A 17,065-nucleotide genomic window follows, 5' to 3' on the forward strand; every position below is an offset into this window, starting at 1 on the left:
AGACAGTACTTTCCAATGGAGTATTTTTCCATTTCATTTTAGATGCCTGTTTTGAAAGCTGAGAGCTTAGGGCCAGCAGTAATGTGAGGAACAGTGGTGCTACCAAGAGGCAAAGTGGTGAATAAAGAAATCCAGAAAAGAAGCAAAAGCTATTGCCACAGCAGTGAGAAAATGCATAATTGTTTTTTTTTGGAGGACTAACAGTGCTGATAATGAAGTCTGGCACTGTCAGCAGAGCAGAAGGGAGTTGGGCATCAGGTTGGGAAAGGTGTTGCATGCTCAGGTCTACTGTGCAGACCTTATGGGCTCTCACCCTTACAACCACCCAGAAAAAACACTGACAACTATTACGCAGTGAATTTGGCTGCTTTGCAACTACAGGAGGGATGGGTGATTCACCTCCATGTCAGCAGAAACCAGAAAAATGGTAAATAGAAGGACAGTGGGATCCACCTGGGCTGTCTGATCCTGCTTCACCTCAGGTGTCTCCTCCACCCTGCTCTGTTCATGGCATGTCAGTCAGTTCACCCTTTGGCTTGGCCATCGTTCTGCTTATCTGGGTAAGCCAGAGCCCTTATTGCCCCAGGAACTGCTGAGTCAGGTCATTCGAGCACATGCCTGCATTGACCCCTACAGAGATCCTCCTTGTGTTCAGACTTGTTGGCACAGAACCAGGGCTGGATCCTTACCTGGGTGCAAAACAAGGGCTGACTCTGTTCCATTTTCACCAGCACGCTCCCATCCCCCTGCTCCTCCACGCACCTGAGTCATCTTTTGCTGATGACAGAGTAAATTAGGAGTACACAGTAGCTGTAATTTTGAATGGCCTGGTTTCCCACTTCCAGTGCTACAAAATATGTGCAAAAAGCACTTAAAGTTCGATTTTTTGATCACACCAACATTGTCAATGACTCCAAGAGATGCAAGGGCAAAATCAGTATAAAAATTTGAGTAGCAGAAAAGCAAAGGCAATCACTGATTGCACAGTCTGCTTTGAACACTGATGCTAAATTTGCTCAAATCTCAGAGATTCAGACATCACGATTTGGCATCCTTTAAGAGTGGACCCAGTTCCACAGATTAATTCAGTCCTGTCTTGCGGTTTGAGAAATCCAGCCTGCCAACATGCTTATCAACCTTCCCCGCTGACGCCAGAGCCAAAAACAAGAGCAACACTCCCCCTTTTCTCATCCCCCCCAAATTGCTCATGCTTAAATGCTTTCAAGAAGGCATTCATTGCACAAGGCAGCCAGCCACAAAAGAAGCTACTGAAGCATGGCCGAACATGGTTTGGAGAAGCTTCAGGAAACTGGAGGTTTGTCATCCGACCCAGAGGCAATCCAGGGCCAGGAGACCAGGACCAGTATGTGCCAGTTGGGTTTCTCCAATTTACCCTTCGGCTCTCTCTTTATTTTCCTGCAGTGACACTGATTGACATCAGATGAGATGCTCTTGGCCCTTCTGCGCTCCACAGGAACACCACTGATTTACGCCAGCAGAAGGCTCTGGCCTCTTGAGCTTTGTGGTTTCTATGATGAGGTTAAGGCAAATCACAGAGAAAATATGATCCCAGGAATGAAACAAACAAAAAATAAAGAAAACGACAAAAAAACCCAAACACGCTTCATTGTGGTGGTGAAAGGCTGACGGAGAAACATCAGTCATAGTGGGAAATGAATTGGAAATGAAGCTGGTACTCTGCAGTGGGATCATATGGTGGGATGCTCCAAGACTATTTAACAATGCTACGGCATGAGTCACAACCATACAGTTATATCCGCACGCTCACTTGTATATACACACATACATAACAGTTTTGCACCAAACCCCGTGTCTTTGTCAGCTGAGGAAATAAAACCTCGAGGCCCACCCAGATTCCATGGGATGCAGACACAGATGGTGTGTGGTGGGATGCTCTGCGGCTGAGCGGGTCCCCCAAGGATATGGGGCAGCTTGGAGATGCACAAGCACCCATTGCTGGCATCTAATGGAAAATCAGTGCTATTCTGTGTGGTTCCCATGCAGTGGCTAACCTAGGTAAACAGTCCTGGTGCCTTAGCACAAATGAAAATAAGCCATGGCTATGTTACATGCAGTGCATCAGACCCTCTGACCACCTACTGGTGTGTGTTTTAGTAACCATGGCTATTCAGACTGGGGAAAAGTTTCCACCTCAGTGCCTATAGCGTAATCTCTCTCTCTTTTACCCTTTTCTGGGAAGAACAATAAAAATAAACCGTGTTACCAGATGCACAGACTCCACCTTCACTCCCCACAAGTTCAATGTTCCATTGCTGCACATGCAGAACAAGAAATGCATGAAAGAACAAGAAATGCATGAAAGAACACAGAAGGTCCAAGGCAGAGCTAAATCCCAACTCCTGGTCTCGTCTCCTTACTGAAGAGGCCATTTTAGGGCAAGAAATTCAGTGCGTGTAACCTCAAAGGCACTAGAAGAAAACACAAGCTCAGAGGAACCTTCAGGGATATCAACTCTGAGAGGTTAAAAAGTTTCATAACCTTATGGCTCTTGACAACTCAGCAATTCTAGCTTTTGAAGCTCTATATGTTGGTCGTCTCTTTGAAGTCCCATCTCTTGTCAGTTTCCTCCCACTTTAATCTTATTTTGTTCTCTGTTTTTATTGAGCTGAGTGAAATTGCTAACCATTAAATAGATATGCTACTAAATGTTGCTTTATTGATCTTACTCTTCAAGTAGAGCCAGGAGAAACAGGTCATTTCCTTGCAATCACTCGCCACAGCTGGTGTCTCAAAGCTACTTCAGTTCTAGTTGCTCCATGTCTGAAAGGAGAAGTGGCTTGGGATGTAGGAGTTGAGAAGAAAATCAAAATAACATTGAGGGGAGGCATGGGTTTAGGAAATAAAAATGGGATAGATGGAAATAGCATGTGAAGTTTGTGGAAATCAATCCAGTGGTTTCACTGAATTTTGGAATTTGATTTGTATCTTTGCAAAACAAAAGAGGCTTCTGGCTATTTGCTCCTGGAGGAGATCACAGCATCATTTAGGTTGGAAGAGACCTTCAAGATCATCGAGTCCCACCATAACGTAACTCTAGCACTAACCTATGTCCCTGAGAACCTCATGTGTACATCATTTAAACATGTCCAGGGATGGTGACTCCACCACTGCCCTGGGTAGCCTGTTCCAATGCCCGACAGCTCTTTCTGGAAATAAATTGTTCCTAATATCCAATTTAAACCTTGCTGGTGCAACTTGAGGCCATTTCCTCTTGTCCTTCCACGTACCTACAGGGAGTCGACTACCTGTACATTCCAGTTTGGTCAAAAATGTGGTTTTCTTTCTTCCTGGCCTTATGAAAGGCCAAAGACGGTGACAGAAATGACACAGGATGGGGAGACAGGGCAGGGGAAAAGCACAGTGCAGGAAAATGGGAACAAAATCACGTTTAAATGAAGCTCTGGGGTCCAGCAGCCCCAGCCTTCCTGGGTAAAGCAGAACCAGGGTGCTTCCAGCTTCTCAAACCCTCCTTTCCCTCCCGAGCTAAGAAATGTCCCACTCTGTGTCTGCTACCTGCACCATTCCATTGATTAGTGTATGAGATGGGCCCAGGGCTCTCCTGAGATGCTGCAATCCCTTGAATGGTCAAGGCATATAAACCAAGTGAATAAATCAAGGCAATAAGATGATGATGAAATGACTGGCTAGTAGACCTAAACAGCGGCAGAATCCCCCAAAGCCTCAGTGAGTCTCAGTTAATCTGTCATTTGTGCTCTGCCATGTGCCTGAGGTGGTAGTTCCCTGCCATCTGCTGCTCTTTATAAAGTTCCTCATCCCTAAACCAGCAGCAAGCATGAGCTCGGTTTTGCACACCACTCACTTTTCTGTTAAAACATACAGAAAAAATAAAAAATAAACATTTAGGTCCCAAGCCAAAGTTCAGTGAAGAAAAGGTTTTCTAAGGACACCTAGTGACTTTCAAACCTGCCTTTACAGATGCAATTGAGGCTGCTTCTTGCTTTCAATGTGGCAACGCTAAGCAGATAAATACACTGAAATGCTTGGAGAGAGAAGAAGGGAGATTGAAGTAAAGATAACAGCGAGGAGCCCTGATGAGCAACAGGGCAGCCATGTGAAAAATGAGATAACCAACCTGCTTTGTGTGCTGAAACAGCAACTCCTATCTCCAGACACTGATTTAGGAGGAGGTCTTTTTCAAGAGGCCAAGTCTCCTTTTGACGAGCTGCCCTTATCTGACAGACAGCTGATACTTGGGGTCGTTAGGGTGAGAAGACTCAAAGGCAACAAATACCTTTGGACTTCAGAATGTTCATTTGTTCTGCACTTTGATAGGGTTAGAGAGGTGACTGAGGATAGAATGGCTGTGTTGTCTAGTTCTGCCTGGCTCAACACCTTCCTCAACTTGGACACAGGAAGAATGGTTTGGCTTGACCATTTACCTTTTTAGCAGGGCCTGTTGCGATAGGACAAGGGGTGATGGTTTTAAACAAAAGAAGGGGAGATTCAGGCGAGACATGAGGAAGAAATTTGTTATAATGAGGGTGATGAGACACTATCCCAGGTTGGCCAGAGAGGTGGTGGATGAACCATCCCTGGAGACATCCCAGGCCAGGCTGGACGGGGCTCTGAGCAACCTGAGCTGGTGAAGATGTCCCTGCTAATGGCAGGGGTGGCACTGGATGAGCTTTGAAAGTCCCTTCCAATACAAACTGTTCTATGATTCTATGAACTCTGTCATATCTCAGCTTGTCTGGGCCACTTCTGAATCTTGGAAGTCCTTGTTTATACTGCTAAATACAAGGCCTGGTTCCTGTCCTCTGTCCCTGTGGCACAGCACATCTCACGTCTACAAGGCTAAACTTATTTTTCTCCAAAAAAAGAGGGTAGTTGTATCCAGTACCCCTGACATATGTTGCCCGGCTACACCACTTGGCACTGTCTGCAGGACTCATCTGCTCAGATGAAAACTCTGCCAAGAAGTGTGCTAACCATCAGATGGTGTGGCTGATGGAGGGGAGATTCAGAAGTAGGACTGAGCCTATTCTGAGCTCACTTTGAGCCTTATAAATATCTCAGGGCGGGTGTCAAAAGGATGGGCCAGACTCTGCTCCGTGGTGCCCAACGACAGAGTGAGGGACAACGGGCACAGACTGAAACACAGGAGGGTCCATCTGAACGTGAGGAGAAACTTCTTTCCTTTGAGATGCTAGAACCTGGCATCTCAGAGGAGACCCTCTGAGACATTCAAACCTGCCTGGACATGATCCTGTGTGATCTGCTCTGGTGAACCTGCTTTAGCAGGTGGATTGGACTGGGAGATCTCCAGAGATCCCTTCAACCCCAACCACTTGGTGTGATTCTGTGTGACTGTACAACCATGGTGTCAGGACAAACCTGCACACATTGCTGGCTGCTCATCCCTTCTCGTCCCCTGCTCTGTGACCCAGTCTCTCCCTAGCACATCTTGGGAGGCTCATCCAAGCCTTTGCTGTGCAGATACTATTCACAGACCCAGACACAAGCCTTCTCCTACATTTCTTTTCTTTTTTTTTTTTTTTTTTTTGCCATCTTGGGTTAGTTTTGTGCCAGATCAGTGAGCTGAATCAGCTCATGGTGGAGTGCACATATTCAGGAGGGAAGGAGGTAGGTGGGAGCAGACACTGCTGAAATTCCTTGAACCAGGGATGCTGGAGGGGTGAAAAGGAAAAGGGGCAGAGAAATCCACTTTCTGCTTTGCTGGGTAAAGGGAAAAACACATGGCCAGAAAGACAGGGCAGCCTCACATAAGATTTCAACAACCAAACCATCACCTGAATAGAGTCAGAGGGATTTGTGTTACAGGAAGATCAAAGTACAACCTGAGAAGAGGGAGCCAACAGTTTCCTTTCTTGAAAGGAAAAATTTTCCAAAATTTTCTTTTCTTGAAAATCAGGTTTCTGGAAGTCAATCCAAGCTGAGGCTCCTAAACTACAAAACCCTTCTACTCACTGACAAGAGTCAACCTGGCCTCAGTGGAAATAAAGGGATTAATGCCAAGGCAGGTACCTCAAGCACAAGTTTAGGTGTTTTATTCCCATGACACAAGATGGGAAAACTCAAGGTCTGACCCAGCAGACATTCTGCTGGTTGAATTTTATCCCGAGTGTAGTTTGCTTATTGCCATGAAAGGTGCAACACAGAAAACTTATTTAGTACACCAGGTCTTGCAAGGCTGGCTGAAGTTCGAGATGTTATGGGTTAAAATACCTAAATATTGTAGCAGCCAAGTGGGTGCAGAGGGAGAAAGCAAATTCTCTATATCAGGCCAAAATAGCTTTGATATGGTCTAATCTTTAACACAGGCTGCTTCTGTTGAGTTCTTCCTTTCGGTCAGGGCTTGCCCTAAGGAACACATTTTTCTGTTGTTTTTGTGAAGGTTAGTAATTAAGAGATGCTAAAACTTCACTTACAGCAGAAGCTAAGCAGAGAAACCCCTCTACACTTGCCCTTTTGTGGAGAAACAGCCCATCCAAAAGGGTGGGGGATCCCTGCTGGCTTCTTCCTTTGATCTGGACAGCGTGAGAGGGTGAGGGGTTTCGGAGGCATTAGAGCTCAAAAGGCTGAGACGAGCCCAGTGACAGCCATGGGGCTGGAAAAATGCACAGTCTAGTGGGAACCTAAATATGCGTCAGACTTCATCTCCCTGTCCCAGCGGTGCGGGATGAGGATGGAGCTGCTTGGCAGCAACAAAGGACCAGTTCCCAGGAGGGGTTTAAGTCGGAGGCAGCTGTAGTCTGGCTCTGCTATTCCCTCCTCCTGCTCTTTAGGCACAAAGATTCAATGACTGCAGAGTTTAGCTGGAGCCACTGACCCCAAGAAGAAGGATTTTCCCTGCCCTGTATCTCAGTGCCGGGTGCTTTACCACCTCATCCCACACTGTTGGTTGGAGGTTGCCTGACAACAGTTGCGATTTAGGGGTTTCAGTGTGATGAGTGCAGTGTCTGTGCCCCAAATAACTTGGCAACCTGGGGAATGATTTTAGCAGAATTTGACCGAGGGGCTGAGCAGTGCGTTCCCAAGCAGACAGAAATCCTCCAGCCAGCATCTTTATACCCTTGCAGAGTCCCTTATCAGGACATCCATCCCGGGAAATGAGACGATAGGAGACACACAGCTTTGGGATGACTCTCAGCCTCTCAGCATCATTTTTCAAAGGGACACGGGGGCGCAGGGTGGGGGTGGCAGGGGCAGCAGCTGTTTCTGCTCGAGCTGTCTGGGCTGAGGGAACCCCTCGCAAGGACTGCAGACACAACGCCCTAGCCAAAATAATCCCACTGATCTCAAAGCACCACTCTAGGGTTATTTCTAGGAGGCCAGAAGCCAAACAACAACTGCCTGGACCTAAAAGATGCACCTCAGATTTCATTTCCTCCAGCCTTGACCCCCTCTGTGCTCACAGTTGCCCTGTTGCTTTTCCTCTTCCCGATGCAAGGAGCTCACACTAAACCCAGCTTGCTCAGGTCAGACTTAGCACCGGGCAGCTGGGATGAAATCATAGCCCATGCACTACCCTGATGCGGAGGCTTGTTTGCTTTATGTTTTGTGGTTGAGTGTTTTATAGTCCAGGGATATCTGCTAATCCCAAAGTACAATAACAAAAATCATATCTTTCATAAATACACAGGGCAGGGATGGGCACATTCCCAAGCGTGTGGAGAAAAGAACATTTTAGACCTTGTTTCCCTGCACTTGGAGCCTGTCTTTATTTAATGAAGTTAGACAGCTAGTCGGGATTTGAAGGATCTCTATATTTTATTATTATTATTCTTTTCATTATGGGACATATTCTGAGGCAGAATAGGATTATCTTTCCCTTCCAGCTATAAATCATTCACTTCAAATCCTTCCCTTTTCCAGATCCCTGAAGATGTGGGTCTGATCAAAGGAACAAGAGACAAGTCAAAGAGCAACACACCAACCACCATCTCCTTAATTCAGCTGCTTTGCTGCCTGAGCACCAGGATCTTTGCTGGTTGGTGACCCAAGAATTGCTTTGGTTTGAAGAAGAGAGTTTTTCTGATGTATATCGAACCCTCCTACTGGAGATTAACACCAGTGCTGGTGAAGATGCAGATCCCTTGGAAATAAGGGCTACAACCCTTCTACAGGGCACCTGGTTGATCTTGTCCCTGTTTTGGGGTGTGCTTGCAAAAAAAGTCTCCAAATCCCCACCTGACACCCCTTGAACTTCTGGGGGATTGCTGCAGCTTCTCTGCAAATTCAAAGGGAAACTTCAGCATTTCCTGAGCAACCTGAGTGGGGCCAGGGCTGGGGAATCACAGGCTGCAGCAAACACGGAGGGGTCAAGACCGTTCTGCTCCCAAAATGCACCCCCTGAATGTGCAGCACCTTCTGGAAGGCATCAAGCACTGCCAAAAGGCAATACTCTCTCAGTAATTTAAAGTGGGGATCCCCTTTGCTACCCGTTTCATACCTCGCATGTATCTGCTTCCCCGCATCATGTTGGGCTCAGCTGATTGCAACCACCTCAGGCTGATGCCCCTTTCCCAAAATGGAGCTATTGAGATCCAAAGTCCTGCAGAAGGCTGATGGTTTTATTTTCATTATTATTATTATTATTAAGAATATTTCCTTCAGTGACAATTGGATTGGGGGCTTCCAGGCTGAGACAAGAGAAGGAAACTGAGTAAAAACCATGGGAGCAAACCATGGAGCTTTCTGATGGAAGGTGGGACACAGGGAGGTTTTTCTGCACCTATATCTTAAATACCTGTTCTTTGCCAATGTCAGGCCCTACTTTTAAGGCTCCTTTCACATGCATTTTCTTTTCAAGTCCATGTTTGCAGGGCGATCTGGCTTGGGCCAGTCTTACTCGTCTGGCCTTTAGACCAAACAGCAGAATTAACCCAAATTTCCCCTTCACCATGCCAGATTTCAGGCACAGAGCACTTAATCAGCAAGCCAGATTCCCTTCACTGTTTAGGCAGGTGTTAATCATGATATTCTCAGGGAAATGCTGGGGTAGGGCCCCTCTGAATTTCCAGGGAGTTGGAGGAGAGCAGAGCTTCACCCATCAATTTATCTTACATCAAAGCCTGTCCCTCTCAGCTGCCCCTCAGAAGCTCAGGACAGGGATGCTGATCTCACTGTGGATTTTGCATGGCCACAGGCTCTTGGAAATCCACAGTTTCTGCACAGACACTTTTAACTCTGAGAGAACTTGCTCCCACAGCATTTTTCCCTGTGCTGAATTTCCCACCCTGGTTTACATTTAATTCAGGGACACGCAGCCCGTGTGCTGTGGAGAAGGGATTCAGCTGCCCCACGATGACACAGACAATCAAAGAAACCATTTCCCAGGCTTATTTAAGCACTCTTGTTTCAAAAAATCTTTACTATCACCTTTGCTGGCTGACACAAGGAATAACAGGAGTGACAGCTTCAGATTTAGGATGCGTCATGCTCTGCCCGATCTCAGCATCACCAGCTCTCAGATGCAAAGTGATGGAGCTGCAAAGAGCACAACGATTAGAGCCACGGCTCTCAAGATCTAAGTCCTCCAGCCTCAGACAGATAAACTGTGCCCTGAAGCTCTGAGCGGACTGCAGGAATCCTTCTGACTCCAATGCCACAACAGAGCTTTGCTTTGGTCTGCTGGAAGACTGAAAGGTCAGGTACCACTTTTAGCTTAGGCAAAGCCACCACGAAGCATGTCTCTAAATTAAACCCTTGCATCCCCATCCTTCTACAGCCACCCTCATTGATTTTTGTTGCTTCTAGGACAGAGGCACTTGGTGACTTTTATTGGCAGCAGCACATAAACCACACGCAGACCTGCTAGCCAAATAATAAATATACATATGACCTTTCTTATAGTGTTGCAACTAAGACATCACTGTGCTGAAACATGCAGTCAATACCATATGGTGTTTTTAAGTTCATATAAAAATTGAGTTAGTTTGGGAAAGAAACAACAGCAAAAAAACACTGCAAGTTATTCCCTGCCTCCCAAGTCTCTGTATAAAGGGTTTATATGGGGCTGACCTTCTTATTCTGCCTAAGTGGATGCCAGAAGGGACACACATCATCTCTGCAGTCTCTGAATTGTCAGGACGACTTTTCAAACCTTCTGGCAACTCCTTCAGCTGTCAATAGTGGCTTTGAAAAGCCAGAAAAGTATCTGAAACATGAACTTCAGCCTGGGCCTAATTAAACCGAATGGGGTTTCTAGAAGCAGGACCCTGAATCAGTACAGGAGGGCATCAGGCTTTTGGAAATGCAACAAACACTCTTGTGTATTCCTCACCTAGCGCTTCACAGCAAATTTCCTGGGTTTTTTTTGCCTCTTTGTGATTCTGGTAAAGCTGTTCCTGATTTACACCCAAACCCAGCTCGCTCTGATGTGCGGGGGCACGTTCGGCTGCTTCGGCCATCACAGCAAATCACAGATCTTGTGATCTGAAAGTGTCTGCTGTAATGGGGCTATCAAAAATTAAAATCAAAATACCCAACAGGAACATGAGACGGCTGATCCTTGATTCACTTGGCTGGTCGTCTGCGCTTTCTGGAGGTACTGGGATGTACTGGAAAAGGGGAGTGAACTGGGAACGGGACTGGAGATACGCTCAGCAGCCCTTGCCTGTCTTTTCTGGATCCTTAAGTTTGCTGAGCTCCACTCTGGGTGTTTCACGAACCTGACGTTTGCAGGTGCCATCGGGGACACCAAAGCCAAGAGGAATTTTGGTGCTGACTTCAGCGATCAAAGGGCTGGGGAGGTGGGAGGGTAGCAGGTGCTACAGACCTACCCTGTCATGATATATCCCCAAAGTCAGAAGTGGTCATGGAGAAGCTAATCCAACCCCACAACAGCAGAGAAACCTCAACCGACACTAACACCTTGACAAAACTACAAGCGGTCCCCTCAGCTTCCCTGATATTCTTTGAGTTTTGAAATATTTGAGCTTAGAGTGAGACCAAGATGAGGATGGGCTGCAACAATGATTATTTTCTAAGGGGCTATTTCTTCTTGTTCATTGATATGTTTCCCCGGCGTGATGCTGGATGTGTGTGAGGGAAATACCCCCCTACCGACCCTGCACAGGGTCTCAAGAAGCTCCTACCAAGCCCAGGTGACAGAGTGGTGGTTCCTGGAGGGTCAGGGAGGAACTGGGTGCATCTCCATCCCTTGTGGGGATGGAGACACCACTTTATGTGGTGGTCGTGTCCCTTCCTACGTCAGAAGACACCAAGAAACGGCAGCAATGGTGGCAATTCCAAGGATGGAGAAAGCAAGGAAAGCACATGTCCGAGCAGCGTGTCTGTCCGTGGGTTAATATCTGGTGGCCGATTCTGGATGACATGTCCCATCCATTCAGCAGACGGGCTTTGGAGACCACTTGGGGCTGCAGAGGGGTGTCTGTAGATTTTAGCCCATTCCCCATCACCACCATTAAGGAAATTTTGACAGACTTTAGCCCTTTTTGCTGCCTCTGGAAAGATATTTTCTCTCCATGTGTGCAGGAACAGGTGAAAACAGGCCAAGTAGCAAAGGGTTAATACTACTTTCATACTCCTGAGTGTAAACTGTCCACAAGCCCTGCGCTCTAAGGTCCTCTCTAAATTTAATCCCAAAGAGGAAGGCACTGTTATGCTGAGATTAAGCAGATTTGCAGATTTAGAAGATTAGATTTGTCATCTTGGGGAGGGAAGTGCATTAAAAGAAAAAAATATGTATGAGAAAAATAATAGTTGCCCTTTGCCCATAGGTGTCTTTGAAATTATCGTCTAAATGCTTTCCCCAGAGCCCTGTCAAACTGCACGCGTTCCTGTCCGGAGGGGTTTAAAAGTGATTCAAACTCTTCGGGAAGCACAGACATTTTAATTTCATCTGATGCAGCAACTCTGGAGACCAACTGCACACACTATCTGCCAGCAAAATAAGCCACCGGGCTGAAAAAAAACCCCAAAACCTCAGTGTTCAGCCTTCTAAATAAATCCTTGATACAGCGAATTACTCATCAAGGAAACAACCGCGCGGAGCGTTCAAGAACGAGAAGGGAAAAGATTCGAGGGACTCACCAGAGCGTAGACTGAACTCAAGACAGAGCAGCAGAGGATCAAACCCAGGCTGTGATAAACCAGATATGATCCCATATCCAAGAGGCTTCTTCCAACATCCAAGCTTGCTCAGGGAAGTCGGAGGACGAGAGGTCTCCAAACGCTCCGCTTAGCAGATGATTTCTCCTTCTTCCCCTCCCGTCCCCCCCCCACCCCCCACCTTTTCCAGAATTTATGTTTGATTGTTTGTTTGTTTACAGAGTTTTTTAGCCAGAAAGGCACGTGACGAGAAACCCCGGTCTTTTGCTTCGTTTTCTCATGGCTGGAGATCTGGGCAGCTCCCGAAATGCAGCCAAGGAGCCCATGTGAAGCGGGAGCAACTTCGCTCCCTTCAGAGCCGCAGCCCCTGGTGCTGTTTGTTTTCCGCGTGCATCTGTCTCGGAGCAGAAAAAATCACATCCATATGTCAAAACTGCTCTTCTGTTTCCTTTTTTATGAGGCAGTGGGAAGTTCAAATAATTTCTTTGTCAAACGCAAACACACAGAGAGAGGGAGAGAAGAGGAGGGAGGGAGGGAGAAGGCGTGAGAGGGGTGGAAGGGGTGGGATATTGGAGAGGGTGGGGGAGGCTTTTAACCACTGCTTTATTTTTAGATCCAGTAATTTTATCTTTTGGGTTTCAGAAGGGTTTGGGGAGGAAAAAAATAAATTTAAAAAAATCACTTTTTTTTTTTTCCTCTTTTCTGCATGCAAACAAATCACAAAGTCGAAAGTAACAAAAAAAAAAAAGCGAAAACTTGGAAATATTTTCACTTAGCAATTACCTTTTCACAAACAGCGGTACTCTGGGGGTTTTTCGCTTGTATATCCCGGCACGTTTCAGCTCCACAATAGGTTTATTCTGCCAGCCTTCCAGGTTGCAGCGCGTTTAGGTTACAAACAGGGATTTTTTGCTGCTCTCTCCCTCTGTGTCTCAAAGGATCTGCAGTTTCAAAAAGCCGATTGAGTCCGGCGTGAAAGCGTGGGGCTGAGAGATCACTCCCCCCACCCCCTTTAAGTAGCTTATTTTAGCCTTTTTTTTTTTTTCTTTTCCCGCGGCAAAACTGATTTTTTTTTCACTTACTCCGCGAAATTTTCGAGGTTTGGGTTTGATTTTTATTTTATATTTTTTTTTAATTCTATTTACTTTTCCACCCTCGCACCCGCATGGGCGCAGAATCTGCCGTCCCGTGGCCAGGAGGAGCCTCCTGCAGCCGGAGTTTTGCAGCCCCCCCAAAAGCTGGTTGAGGACCGGCCGGGGATGGGGAGGGGGGTCCCCGATACCGCTGACCCCCCCCTCGGGGGTCCCCGCTGCCCCCATCGCCAGCCGGAGCCCATCGACCCCACCGCGTCCCCCCCTTCCCCTCCTGCATTTCACCAGCTTTTCGGAGTTTGAGGGCGAGGATGTTACTCCCAGCTCAGCCAGGCGGTTTCATTCATAAAACTACGAGCTGCCGGGGGTTTTTAGAGCCAAAAGCAGGCTCCATCAGCCATCCCCTTATCATTTTTAAGACGTGGGAGGAGAATTGAGGAGGGGAGGGGGCTAAAAATCATGACAAGGATGCAACAGGCGGGCGAACACACACAGGCAGACACCCGGCTCGGCGCTGACTCATTGGGGGAACTTTGGAAGTCAAGTCTTCCTTATTTTCCTTTGCTTGCAGAAGCAGCGGATATTTAGAAGGAGCTAAACGGGAAAAGCAAAGAAAAAGAAGCCAACCCCCTCTCTAGATCTATCAGAGAGCAGACGGTAAAAACATCAAGTTTTCGCCGAGTGGAGCTGTGTTGTGCATTTCTGGTTTATTTTTTTTTGCGGAGAAATTAAAAAAAAAATAAAATAAGAGAGGAAAAAAATTTAAAGGCCAAAACTCTACAGTCGGTTTGTTGCTTGCTTCTTTTTTTTTTTTTTTTCACAGCCCCATGGCTGTGAATAGGTGCCTTCAGCTAATTTTATGAAAAGGGGCTCTTTCCAAGGCTAAGGTAGAGTAGGGCTTCCTGTAAGAGAGAGAGAGGGGGGGAAACAGAGTTCTGCTCTTGATGCAATCTTTTCCTCCTCCTCCTCGCAAATCTCTGCCTTTCCCTGCCAGCCTGAGCGGATCTACCCAGCTATGGGGGGAGTGACACAGGTATAAAAATACCCCCCCTACCCCCCCAGCCAGGACCCCATTGGTTGGTCGTATCCAGCCTCTGATGGGCTGGGAAACGCGGGGTCAGTCCTGCATCCCTCCCATCCCACCCCGCTGTCCCCACCCCTGTCCCACCCCCTTCCCTCCCTCCCTCCGGCTCACACACGCCTCCAGTTGGGGGGGAAATAAAGAGGTGGGGGGGAAATGGGGAAGGGGATGCTGAGAGTGGGGGGTTTAAAATCAGTAAGGCCAAAACCACCCGACCCCATTCCCCCCACCTTCAAGCTAATCCCAAATCTGTTTTGTTTTTCAATAGCTCTTGCAGCAGGGATTAAAAAGATATTTATTGGGGTGAGAGGCTCAAGAAATGTGTGCGTTTGGGTGATTAGAGAGGCAGTTCCCTGTGGAATGCCTGGGCAGGTATTTCCACCTCTGCTGGGGTTTGTTTCTGGTTTGCTTCTGCCCACTGCCCTTCACTGGGGGGGGACTGGGGGTAGGCGAACCCCTGTCCCCAGGGGATCCCAGCATCTGTGTGTGTTTAAGTGTAGGGGACAGACTGAGCAAATATGTACTCAGGGCTCTATAGTCATTCTGAGAAGGAGAAGGAAAAAAAAAATCCACTGCAAAGTTTCAGGGGCCCCAATGCAGCTCCCTTGCCTTTTATTTTTTCCTAAGAGAGAGGGGAGAAGCAGGGAAAAGCCTCATATATTAAAATGCCCCCACCTCTTGCTACTACCAGGAGGAGGAAGTGGTGTAAATAAACCAGGATCCAACATGGTTTAGGGGATGGAAACATCCAGGCTTTGGTCCCCTGTTTATATTCAGTCCCCCATCTGCAGGGTGCAGGACTCAACTGGGGATGTCTCTGGGCTGATATTTCTCCCCTGAATCATTTAATGATTAAAGGCAGATACTATTGAACTGCTGAAACTGCACAAGAAGGAAATTGTTCCTTCCCTCCATTCTCAATTTAAAGCTTTCCCAACAAGTACAGCAGGGAAATCTGGCCATGTCTTGCTCTCGTGGTCACTAAGACTATGAGGGATGTTTTCCTGGATCCCCTTTACTCACAAACATAATAACCTCGCACCTCAGGACTCCCTAGATCCAAAGTCAGCCCCCCTGCCCGGTATAGCAGTCATGGCATGATTCATTTCTCCCTGCCTGTTCTCTTCTGGGAGGATGGGAAATGCAAGGGCTAGAGCTATTTCTTTTGAGGAATGCGCATCAAACACCCTGAAGCCAAGTCTAAAGGTGAGTTTCCCCAAGTGGTATCTGTAACCTTCCTCCCAAACCGCTCAGTGCAAGGCATAAGTGAGGATGGACAAGGTGTTGTGCCACAAGCCCCATCCCTCTCTCAAACACAGCCAGAAGAATCAGTCAAATGTTCAGTTCACAGCTCAGCATCACTCATGTAGTTTTTTGCCACTGCTGCTGATGAGCTGAGGTCTACAGGAGACTTCCCCTTGGATGCCACCCTGATCATCTCGTCACCTTCTCTTCTATCCTCTGGGCAAGGCAGGACTGTGTGGGTGATTGATACAGATGTCCCGTTAAGTCACAGCGAATCATGTCCAGGGATTCCCAGTGCCAGAGGTGGACACGTGGGCATCTTTAACATTCACGTGACTCCAAAACAACCTGTTTGGTTCTTTCCTCACATAAAAAGGGTCCCTGTCTTGGCTTGTGGAGTGCAGAGGGTAAGACCCTGCAGTGTTAGGCCTTACCATCCTCAAAAAACTGTGATTTATGCAAGGTCAGACCATAAACAGCTCCACTGTTTATTTTTGAGCAGGTGCTCCAGGGAAATGCTTCTTTCATCTCCCGTTATCCCCAAACATTGTGTACACTCTCTGCCATGGTTACAAGAGGATCCTTTATCTCTCTACAGACTTTTGAGAGTGAGATGAATTATTCTGCATGTCCAGATGCCTGCTTTTGTTTGGGATGATGCATGCGAGTGTGTGAGGTCCCTGCTTGGAAGACTTCCCGCTGGAGGACTCTGTTCTTCTCAGCAGATCTGTCCCAGGCTTATCTTCCTATCAAGGCAAAGGTAATTTGGACATCTAACTTTTGTTTTGTTTTTCTTTCAGATTGTATCCATGAACGTGTATCTAATGAACCAAGGAGTACAGCACTAAAAGAAACCTTCGTAATGTTGCTATTTTAAGGACACGCTTGGGGATAGCACAGCTTGAAATGCATTTCTCTAGCATCTTACAAAAAAACTCCCCAAATGTTTCGATCCTTCTACTGAGGTAAAACAGCATCCAAAATAAGATTTAAACAGGCTAACGTTTTGTCCAGAAATTATTGCTGTTGTGAACCAGCTCTATATTAAACTTCTCTCCCTGGACTGTTTTCTTCCCCGATGGGTGAACACTTCCCTTCTGCAGGAGCTGAAATCCCGTCCTGGATAAAAAGCCTCCTGTCCTTTCTCTTCTGGGTCACTCAGCTTCAGCAAAATATTGCAATTTATGTCAGCCAAAGCCATTGATTGGGGAGGGAAAGGTTTGACATGGATGGTGCTGGCAGCCACGTTGCAAAAATCTGATGTTGTGTAAGAAGCCGGTTCAATGACCAAATGTTGCGGAGGGTCAGATGGCCTTTCCTGCCCTGTTTCCACTTGGCTATTCCTTTTGTTTTTTTCAAAGTCAAGGCCAAAATATACAAGAAGGACCTTTGGCTACATCAAGTTTGTGCATTGGGCCAAATGACTGTCATGATTTTCTGGCCGTATTCTTTGTGTGTTTTACATGTGTTGCAAAGAAGAGAGTTTTGATGTCACTGCTTTCTTTTAACGTGAGCAAAGGAGTAAAAAGGCTGATGCTTCAGGTCTGAC

General features: G+C 46.9%; 1 protein-coding gene across 3 annotated transcripts in view; it reads right to left on the reverse strand.

Annotated features, from left to right (window-relative positions):
• The window catches only part of PTH1R (parathyroid hormone 1 receptor), a 131,047-nt gene extending 117,430 nt beyond the window's left edge, over window positions 1–13,617 (reverse strand). Inside the window, exons 1-3 of one of the 3 annotated variants that reach the window (XM_065050222.1) lie at window positions 13,476–13,617; window positions 12,883–13,040; window positions 12,082–12,493 (exon numbers count right to left, since the gene is read on the reverse strand). In XM_065050222.1, coding sequence (XP_064906294.1) covers window positions 12,082–12,156 — 75 coding nt within the window. In that variant the 5' untranslated portion in view covers window positions 12,157–12,493; window positions 12,883–13,040; window positions 13,476–13,617. Of the gene's footprint in view, window positions 1–12,081; window positions 12,590–12,882; window positions 13,090–13,475 lie in introns of those variants that run through there. The other 2 variants (XM_065050223.1, XM_005512122.4) reach the window with 2 other exon arrangements.
• Window positions 13,618–17,065: the final 3,448 nt, after the last annotated feature.

The sequence above is a fragment of the Columba livia genome, chromosome 2, assembly GCF_036013475.1.
Source record: "Columba livia isolate bColLiv1 breed racing homer chromosome 2, bColLiv1.pat.W.v2, whole genome shotgun sequence".
NCBI classification, from domain to species: Eukaryota; Metazoa; Chordata; class Aves; order Columbiformes; family Columbidae; genus Columba; species Columba livia.